Below are 11,179 nucleotides of genomic sequence, written 5' to 3'. Positions count from 1 at the left end.
TAAAAATGAAAATTTCTTTTGATAATATGGGTAAAAAGGGATATGTCAAATCAAAGTCTTTTGACGACAAATAATGAACCATTCTCATTTTTATTAATGGGTAATAGATAGTGAGGTTACAAAAGTCGATAAACAACTATATGTGAGGGTTATATAGTTGTAGAGATTATAACCGTTTGACATGGAACATAAAGTAGTTTTTTTATTTTTTTTACACAGTAAAGTAAATATTCTTAGGGATTTGGACAAAAGAAGCCTAGAAATTTGAACTCTCCTCTTTTTAACTCACATCCTAGCTACCACCTTTCATCGAGAAGTAATGCTAAACCGGTGGTTATCTTTTTAATTATGTTGGATTTTAATCTCATTAGATATTAAATTTAATGAGGTTTGATTGGTTAATTACATGGAAAAAATACATCTGTACATGTATTTTGGAAAATAGTTTTTTTATACTAAAATCAGTTTTCAACCTGTTCAACATTGGAAAAATTATTAAACATGTTTTGAGTTTTTTAATAGGAGCTTGTTTACATTTCTTTAGAATAATAAAAGGAGAGTATGGAGTCTTGCTATCACGCAATGCGTGCGTACACGCGACACAATGAGACACTTTAGAGGTGCATTTTGCTCGCACTTTTAAAGTTAACAATCATTAACTATTAATTACATTTTTAACAATCACAAGGTTTGAAATTGTGATTGTTCACAAAGCCTTTTCTGAACCAGCACCCTCCTTTTCTCCACAACTCTTCAGAAATTATATAAGTAGCATGAATAAAGCAAATGAATATAAGTTTTCGAAAATCACTATTGTCTCTCTCAGTTCGATCAGCTACTGTTTCACAAAAGGTTTTTTCGGAGATTCTTCAACACTGCTGATTGCAAATTCTCACCCAAAGCTATGTTGTATCTTGAAAACAAATTTGCTTATAACCCAACAACAAACTCAATATAACTAAGTGGGGGAAAATAATGCTCTAAAGACAATGTCTTTAGACACGCTTCAGAGCTTCTCCTCCAAATTTCCGTGATCTCAATTTCCAACAAATTAAACAAAAAGATGCAGGCTCCATGGATCGAATGAACCTTTTTGTCCTTCCAGCTTCATCTCTTCGACCTAACTCAGAACGAGTCTGGATCTCCTATTTTTTGATGCACCAGCCAGCTTCACCAAACAACCTCTTAATTCAACTTCCTTTAACTGAAAAGAAAAGATAGAAGCTCCGTGTGGAGTGTGGGAACTCTTGACCACCACCATCACTTCGTAACAGTCAAGTCATATATAGTATACATGAAGAGTTAGATGAAGTGAAAACCGTGTATATTATAATCTCTCCGGTCGATTTGAAGGTTGATGTTCACTTCGACGGTAGAGGAAGAGATGGAAGGGGAAGGATGTTTAGACGACCCTTTTTTTTTTGGTGGTGACTTGCTTTAGGGGTAACAGAAGTTTCTTTCTAAGCTTTTGGGCAGTCCAAGAGTAGAAAGTGGTGCTCTATATATTGGTGTTTGATCAAGGGTCTAGCTTTCAGTTTCAGTAGGTCTCTCTCTCTATATATATATAGGTTTCATGATCTGCTTGTGCTTGGTGTATTCACCGCAGATCCGCAATCAACTCTCATTATTTTTGAAATTTGGATCGACAAAAAAATAGTTTCATTTTCCCTCTTCTTTTTCAATTCAAAACTCATCCTTTGGACCAGTCAACTTGGAAAAAAAAAAAAGAAAAGGCTTTTTCTCAACTCATCATCGAGTACTGAACTTGTTTTATTGGTAAAGCATGAAACTCCGAACTGATAAATAGCAAAATCTGTGTTTGGTTTGAAGGAAAAAGTAGGGAAAGGAAAGAAAAGGTAGAGAAACCTTTACAAACCTTATATGAATTTCTTAACTTTTCCTTTCCCCACCTTTTTCTTCAAACCAAACATAGCTACTCAACCTGCAGGCACCAATCAAATGGATGGGATTTCAACCTTCATGAGGGAATAAATGATATATATCCAGGATGGTAAGTAGTATACTAGCTGAAAGCAAGATTCAACACATTAATTCTATCAATTGTTTGAATGCAAAGAACAAAATAAAAAATATTGATGTAAAGAATAAGAAACGTGCTTTAACTCAACATGCACGCATGGTTTTAAAGGGGAGAATGGATAAGGATAATTAATTCGGGGTTGATTGGTTTGCAAGTGCAATTTCATTTGTTCTGGCGAAAAAGTATGGGACTGCAAATGCTTTGAATAATGCACATCCTGATATATTTTTGTTTCAACTGTTGACTTATATTTGCATTGTAAATGTAGTGAAATAAAACCTGAAGCAAAGTAAAGTGAAATCCAAATCCAGAGTAAACCAGAATTTACATTTCTTTCATTTGTACTCTCAGGCATTTGTACTATTGCAAATAAAGTTGCACTTCACACAAATGGAGCCTATTGGAACAAATGCAGAAGGGGTAAATAAGTAAATATAATTGCCAAACGAATTAATGACTATACCATGCCAGAGCTTGATTTGATTTACTACTGATCATAATGCATCGTCCAGTCAATCTGGCTAAGGCTTTTACATAATCCCCCATTCCTGACTCAATTCCATTTTATTTAAATCATGATGACAAGGCCTCTGCTACCCACCCATGCCACCAACCTCTAAAACCCCAAGGAAATGACTCTTCTCTCAAAGAATGAAAACCCAAAGAAAGAATCTAGAAAACAAGATTGAATTACTTTTGAATGGTCCAAAATTAAGCAAGAATAATTAATTGTATTCTTAGGAAACCATCCATTTATTTGATAGTATGAAGTAGCCAATGTAGATGCATTTTTGGTCTAGAATGCACATCTCTTACATCAGGTCTTCAATAGTATATGTGCTGCTGGCTCAATCATTTGAACCAGCTAGCTAGGCACTACCCTTTTTTTCTTTTTTGGTACTGTAAGGGCTACTTACTACATGCATGTTTCTGCTTTATTATTAACTAGCAAACAGAAGCACATGAACACAAACATAAACACACAAAACAGCAAACACGAACAGCAACACACGCTCACACACTTATATCGGTTTGTACCAGCAGTTTCATATTAATCCATCTCTTCTTTTCTCTACTTCTTGCAAACAATTCCGCGACCACTTATGCCACTTCCACACTCCATACTGGCATATTCCGAAGCACCGATTATTGGCAACTGTCCTCGTCGGAAGCGAGCCACTGAGCAATCAGTGGAGAAGAGATCGGTTGAGGAGAATTCACGCACACCACCCATCACCGGCATTGCAGCTGATATCTTGACCCTGCTGGTGTAGTCTCTCCTGTATGTCTGACCCAACACACCGTTCACGTCATCACTGAGTGAATAGAATTTGAAGCCAAGCTCGAGATGAGCAAAGCAATCATCCTTGGTGATGCCATAGTTGTGAATTCGGGATTCTTCTTCGGTGATGGGGACAACTGTTGCTGTGATTTTGAAGTTCCCTTGGACTTCAACGCTGATAGCGTTGGTGTCCTTGGTTCTAGTGATAGAAACACCTGGTGCCACGGTTGATTGCCACTTAACACCTTCACCTTCCGGAAGGAAGATGGGTTCACCATTGAAAGTAATGAAGAGACGATCGACAGCATCGTCCCATGTAGAGGTCTTGAGGGCACCAACAGAGATTTGGTGGGTGTCAAAGAGAACACCGAGGGACTGAACCCAGGTGAAGTCCCGGTGCAAGTTGGGGTTCCGACGGCCAATGAAGTGGGCATTGATGTGGAGGTTGGAGTCAGAAACAAGACAGAAGTCACGATCTTTCTTGCCATGGAAGTAGAAGGTAATTCCATCTCCGCCTATGAATCTGGGGTCCTGACACACAGCCCCCGGAATGTCGCAACCTGTTGTGCATGACATGAACACTCAAAAGTGTTAAATTCTCGAAGAATACAAATTAAAAGGCCTAGACCCAAAGGTCGATTGACTGTCTAATTTGGTCGGACCCTTTTCTATAGAAAAGAGAACCAATCTCAAACCGATGTTTGAACCAGCCCAACTTTCAATCCCTATGCTCAAGTCCAATATCATAATTAAGGGTTTATATGATGAAAGGGACTAAGGGAGAGAGAATGATAAAGCGGACTTACTGCAAACAGGTTTGCAGGTAACACAGTCAACAAAGCATGAGTAGGGGCAACTGGCAGGGCATGGGAACTGCTGATTGTAGCAGGCCGAGTACTTCACCTTGCATTTTGCCTTGGCGACCTGATTGCCGTTGCCATTCCCATTCCCATTTCCATTTCCATTCCCATTTCCATTTCCATTTCCATTTCTATTCCCATTCCCATTCCCATTCCCATTCCCATTCCCATTGCCTTGGCCATTTGCTACCTCGGCCAAAACAACCATGAAAACGAGGAAAAGACAAACAACAAGGCGCACCATGGCTCGAGCCATTTATTTAGCTATATATTAGAATGATCACTTTCTCAGTAGCAACTTTGGTTAGAATATCAGCTGCTTTGTGTTGATGGTTGGTTCCCTTCACCCCCCCTTTTATACAAATCATAAGGTGTAGACTGTAGACTGTAGAGGGGCGGGTAGTCTATGTTGAGTGAAAGAGATGCAACTTGGCATGTGGGCTTAGAGAGCCCCCTAACTTCACGTGGTCTTCTTCAATTCAATGTATCTCTTTATTGTTGCTTTGCTTAGCTTTCTTGCTTGCTGCCTTTGCGTGAATGTGTACATTTTCATGGACGGTACTAAAATACTGGATTCAGATCTAGGGAGAAACTCTATGCATACAAGAAATACCACCAATTAATACCAGAGAGATTTCACTCCCCATATATATGCAACCTATAATTAAAGGAAGAAAATTAATTAAATCAAGTGACTCCCCGAACTTATCACTTGTCTTAATTAGTCCAAGAAATGCCCAATTAAGAAATACCCCAGAAAGAAGTTGTTCATAAAATATAATGGATCTCCATTAACCTTTCGATCCTATAAAGATGCACAAACACTGATAATGTATAATTCATCTTCAGATATATGGTAAATACATGGTTTAGTCTCCATCTGGCTAGTGGTTTAAGTTCCTGAACCAACTCAACTTGAAGTCCTATTGGATTGTCAGGTAATTAAATTATTAACCGGCCCACTTGGGTTTTTTTTAGGATTAAATTGTTACATTGCCCAACGTAGAGACAGAGAGTCATAGACTTGTCCTAGGATGATCTCGGGTCAAGAGCATTTACTTGGCTTGATTATTAACAAAGAAGTCCAATGATGGATTCAAGGGGAGGCTTCCAATTTCTTTTTTTTTTTTCATTTTCTTGGGAAGAATGTCGTATAAGGACTCTTTCACCAATAATATATATCTTACTATAATAGTTAGCTGATATACATCTAAACAAGTTGATATGCAAAGTAAAGGAATAAAATAAATGATATAATTAATTTCAGTAAAGAAGTAATGTGTTCCCTTCACAAGGAAAACGACGAGCGACATGTCATCTGTAGTCTGTACAATTACTTGCAATCAAAGACCAAGATATGAGTCGGAGAGTCGTCTCATAATGTCAGCTCTTTGTGGTGTCTGTAGTGAATTACTACTCAAGTCTCAAGGGCTTTTTGAAAAAAAAAATACTCAAGTTTGATGTGGAGAAATCAGACTATATAACTTGCTATGTGGCTAAATGGTCAGAGCTGACATTTTTACCAGTCAAGAAAACTTCTACCAAGGTGGGCCCTTTGTGATATATCCAATGGTTCAGACCGCCAAAAACGTATGCTCCATTCCATGTGGAGATGCAGATGCCCCAGCCCCATGGAGTAACGCTGCATGGGATCATCATTCAATTCGGATGATATATGAATATGTAAACATTAGAAAACTCCCCCTCTAATTAGAATTTACAAATTTCCTTGATTTGGGCAATGCTTGATAATGGTTAATTACTGAACAGTAGGCCGAGAAGGGAAAATAAAAAATAAAAAAATAAACAAAAACTTCATTAAACCAGCAACATAGTCCTCGAAAATACGAAAGAAAAGTTTCAGATAGCATGTTTATGGTATTACTTGTAACATGTTTCAGTCCCTTTAAATGCCCAAGAATGAATTTGTTCATAAACTCTGATCTCACTGAAATATCACAGTAACTACTAAACTTTAAGTTCTGGATTTTGAATTAAATTAGGTTCACCTGTCTTAAGGACCTATGATAATCTCTGGCAAAGAGGTTTTAATTGTTTTTTAATTTCTTTTTTTTTTTATAATCCATGCCCTGATGTAGCCTCATGGGGCTAGACAATGGGAGTAGCCCCAAGCCAACTAGATTTGATCCCGAGTCTCTGCTTCCATTACGGGTGGAACTTGGGTAGGTTTTGGGTTGGGCTTTTCCCAAAAATTTGAATGGGTAAGCCTGAACAAGTATAAAATGTTAATCGGTGCCAACTCAACTTACAGCCCTAGCTAGAGACCCTACCAACTGAGTCACCAGGCCATCAGTTGATCTGGTCAAGAGCTTTGTTTGGTTATTAACAAAGAAATCCAATAATAAATTCAAAAGGTGACTTTGATTTTTTTCTTCTTTTCATCATGGAAGGGGGGGTCGTATTTGGACTCTTTCACCAGTAATATATCTGATTATGATATCTAAATAAGTTGTAAAGGAATAAAATAAATGATTATTTCAGTAAAGAAGTACCAGTTTACGTACCTTCACAATGAAAAAGAGCCATATTGTCTCACAAGTCATAACTTTTTTGGCAAGTGGTGATACAAAGAACAAACCTACCTGCTCAGGAGTCTCTCTCTCTCTCCATATATATCTCTTGGCATGTGTCTATCGAATCTATACCTATGACACATAGAGGAAAGAGGGAGGCCAAGAGTCCTCTTACCTCAATGCTCACAGAAAAATCCTTCTCTCATTTGTCACACATGTGCTTATACTTATTCATACTTAAACTAAATTATAAAAAGATATAAAAAGTTGAAATAAAAAAAAAAAAAGTAAAAAACCTCTCAGGTCCTATATTCTTCTTTTCCCCTTAAATCCCTCTTAACTAGGGCTGATCGTAGGCTAGGTTGTAGGCTAGGTCGGATCGGGCTTTGGCATCAGATCTACAATAACTATTGTTTGTTCAGTAGTTTGAACAGATCTGCAACTAGTTGGTTCAAATAAACTAGCTAGCAATTACTATTCTTTTGGTAGGGCTACAGCATTTTTGCGTTGTAGGTTGGGCCTCGACCAAAAACTCAGGCCTAGCCTAAACTTGGGTTGAGGCCTCAAGTAATCCAAGCCCAACCCTAACTTGGCCCAATCCAACCCATGTCATACCTAACCTGAGCCCACTCGAATAAATACATACATAGATGTAGGGGTGGCAATTTTTCACCCAACCCACTGAATCCACCCAATTCGCCCATTTACTTGGCGGTTTGGAAATGGGTTGATCATCCAACCTGTCCATTTAAATGGGTTGGGTTGGATTGGGTTGTGGGTAACCATTGGATTAACCATTACAAATATAAGTAGTAATTCTTTAGCCTTTTTTTTATTTTCTTCATTTGAATTAAATAATTTATAATTAATGCATTAATTTTCTATTAATTATTGACTAAATTTAGTTTTGTCTTGAATCAACACACTTCATCCAACATAAATCTAAATCAATTTGACCCGAGTCCGAATCAGTTCAACGCGGCCTGACTTGATTCAGCATATACCGATCGGTCGACTCGAATTCGAAATAGACACCGGGCAGGATGGTTTGGTACCGCTTGCTCTGCCCGGTTTGAGTCGTTTGGTCCAACCAATATTCACATAGCCCGGCCCGATCCAGGTCGACTCGAATCTGAAATGATTTCGGGCAGGATGGTTCGGTGTCCACGTGCTTTGCCTAGTCTAGATCATCCGGACGACCAATATCCACACAACCCTACCCGAATCTGGACTGACTCGATTTACTTACGTTGACCAGCTTCGGGTCAGTTGGTTCGGTCCCAAACCTCACAAACCTGATATGGTATGGTCCAAGTCAATCCACCATTGACTGAACCGATCCGGTCCGGTTTGACCAGATTGATCCAGATCTAAAGGTTCAACCACCCTTGATGTGATTAGCTCGAAGATAATCCAATTAGATAGTTCAAGTTGGTCTGACCGGTTTGAACCTGAGTGGCTCGATCAAACCTGAAATCCAAACATAGTCAAATGGTTTCGCTGCTTGTGTAAAAATAACATGCATGTAATGTGATTTGAACCTTCAATGCTTGTGTAAATAGTAACTACAATTACCACCAAGCTATGAGTTATGACCAACTTATTTGTTAAGAGAGAGAGAGTTTGGGCGGATTGAATTGGGTTAAAGCGGGTTTGGGTTGAACTTAAACCATTTAATTTTATATAACTGGATCATTAATGGGTTGGCGGGTTAGATGAGTTGAGCTCAACCCGCCCAATTGCCACCGCTACATAGATGCATTATATTTATATAAAATCATAATTTTCTAATTGTATATACATTATATGTGTATAAAATATGCATATGTACATTTGTGAATGCATATTTTCAACCAAATTTATTCTTAAATTACGCCATAAATCTCACTAAATGATAATCATATAAAAGTGTAATCATATTTTCTTTCAAACCTGATCAACCCACCCGACCCAGCTCAACCCAACCCCACTTATGTTGAATTAAGCATAGGTTGGGCCTAGTTGATATACTCAGGAATGACCTCAAAATGGGTCAGACTCAAACACAAGATTTGCACCTTTGGGATTGGTCTTGGGTTGACCTTCAACCCTACCTCAAAAGCGGTTTTTTCATTCTTTCTTTTATCTCGTTTTATTTATGGTCCTTTAGCTTGGAGGGCATTGCCGTTCATATGGTTTGGGGATGACGATATGACTAGATGTCTTCTTGCTCCTACAAAGGAAGACACCAGTGGCTGCTTGGGGTCTAACCCAACCACAAACGTGAACTGCTGGTAGTTTTATGGTCTGTTGATTTTGATCGGTTCAGTTCTGTTAGATTTGTTTAATTTTTTTCTTGGTTTTGCTTAAGGTTGAGAGCAGTGAGAACCTGATAGATCAGGTTCAAAGAGATTAAGGGACATGAATGTGGGTTTTCACATCAATCCAAATTTTTTGGCAACCACAAATGATCCACATGGTTGGGAATGATCTATTAAATCTCAGGGCCTATTTGTTTTTTCTAATATTTGACATCTGAAAGTGCACTAATTACATTAAGAGGTATATTGGTATTTATAAAATTTATTTCCTCTCAACTCTAAATGCAAAGAATGTTGTTCTGAATTCTGAAATTTTGAAAATTGTCAAATGTCCATTTTAACCTCATAAATGAGAATTATTGTTTGTATTTTGGGAGTATCATTGAAAAACAAAAAGTTGTAAGATTTCTCTTTAAGACATAGGAGATAAGAGGAAAGAACACCCATTCTTCTCTTAAAGTTGTAAAATTCCTCTTAAGAGATAAGAGTTAAGAGGAAATGAACAAGTCCTCAGTCTTCCCACTATTGAGAAAGACACCAGTGGTTGTGTGAGGTTTAAGTCATTTCGCCATAATTTCCACCCACCCTTTTTCCTTTTCTGTGATTATATTTCTTCAATACCCCAAAGATTGTGTTTTTATCTTGCTATTGTTCCCTTTTGCATTCTCCATTTTGGTTTTACTTTTTATAAGGGATTTACTTGTAAGTTTCTTGTAATAACCTTACTTTTTCTCCTAGACTAGAAATAATATAATGTTGTGAAAACTTATTTCTCAGGATTCTAATTTTGAGTTTGGATGTGGCAGATATACAGGGCATTGGCCTAAACATTGTAGCATTGGCATTTTCCATACAGACACCAAGCCTCAAATTCTTTTGGTATGTCCTTGAACTACATGCCCAACTCTCGTAGTTTAAAAACATATGATTTTTGTTCTATAAATGAGTTATGATTTCATATGTGTGAAATTTGTTTAGTTTAAAAATATATATTTTGACTGTTATTTGAATAGTTTAGCCAAAACAATGATGAACAAGGGGTTTGTGGATGGAAAAGGGTAGATTTAATGAGGACTGAAACTAAGTAATATATAGGTTTTCTAAGAGAAAAGGTTTTTTTAAGACTTAGAAGTAGAGGTGCAACTTGGACAGGTTAAGGTTGAGATTTTATCAAAATTTGAATAGACCTGACCTGAAGCCAAGCCCATGCCCTAGTGTAAAATGTTAACTTGGGCCAATCCGAATTGCACCCCTACCTAGAAAAAAGTCATTTGATTCATGGTATTGGAAAAGACTCAAAAGAATATACCTATAAGCCAAGACTGAAATGATACACCTTTACAGAGGTTATTAGTATTCTACCCAAATTCAAGAAAATATACCATAGTTTCAAGGAAGCCTGGCAAAATAGGTCTGACATTGACTTATCAAGAATAAAAGAGGACATTACTTGAAGTAGCTCAATTTGTCGCTTGCCTCGGTTCATCTTCTTTCCTTCTCTTTATTTATTATCCAGATTCAGATTCAGACTGCAACAACCCTCATGTGCAATGAATATCGTTTTCAACAAGTGATAATGTATCAAAAAGTTATTGCATCAAAGTGGAATGAGTATTTTAACTTATTTTTGTTAATATATAACTCTTGGAGAATAACTGGATCTTGAGCACATAATCTGAAACAGAGTTCATGTGCTTAATCCTAAGCTTCTTCCAGCTCCAGGTAACAAGTTTGCCAGAGAAGGAACCCTTATTAACATGAAGCTAACCTTGTGCTTAGTCAGTCGAATGTGCTTGGTACACTGGAAATAATCTGAAACATCCGATTGGAATAGCCCATCCATTCATATGTACCCCTGATACACTGGATCAGTAATTTCTCTTTGCAACACTTCAACGGGTGTGGTGTTGTCAGTTGTGTATGTGTCATTGTCCTGCCTCGAAAAGCAAACAGCACAGCTCACAACAATACCAAACACCACTTAAGAATAGACAGATTGTTTTGTTTGGGTAAATTATAAAGACCCCCTGTACTGTGGGATCAGTCACAAAGACCCTCTGTACTTTTGTTTTGCGACAATTCCGTTAGTTTTTCGTCGAAATCCGCCGTTTTAATCTCCAAACTACCCTTATAATAAATATTCAAAAAGCACTGTTGATCTT

The 11,179-nt window shown here is 37.6% G+C and overlaps 1 protein-coding gene across 1 annotated transcript; it reads right to left on the bottom strand.

The window, feature by feature from the left end:
* Positions 1-2,793: 2,793 nt before the first annotated feature.
* On the bottom strand, positions 2,794-4,488 carry LOC104588119 (uncharacterized). The gene is made up of 2 exons (XM_010245940.2): positions 4,130-4,488; positions 2,794-3,883 (listed from the first exon to the last, which is right to left on the bottom strand). Exons 1-2 carry the CDS (start codon positions 4,437-4,439, stop codon positions 3,114-3,116), a joined length of 1,080 nt encoding a protein of 359 aa, XP_010244242.2. The 5' UTR covers positions 4,440-4,488; the 3' UTR covers positions 2,794-3,113.
* Between the last annotated feature and the right edge of the window lie 6,691 nt (positions 4,489-11,179).

The sequence above is a fragment of the Nelumbo nucifera genome, chromosome 6 (genome assembly GCF_055504915.1).
Source record: "Nelumbo nucifera cultivar China Antique chromosome 6, China Antique-T2T, whole genome shotgun sequence".
Classification (NCBI taxonomy): domain Eukaryota; kingdom Viridiplantae; phylum Streptophyta; class Magnoliopsida; order Proteales; family Nelumbonaceae; genus Nelumbo; species Nelumbo nucifera.
Note: the sequence above shows the minus strand (reverse complement) of the source record. Positions and strands in the feature narration are given on the sequence as shown.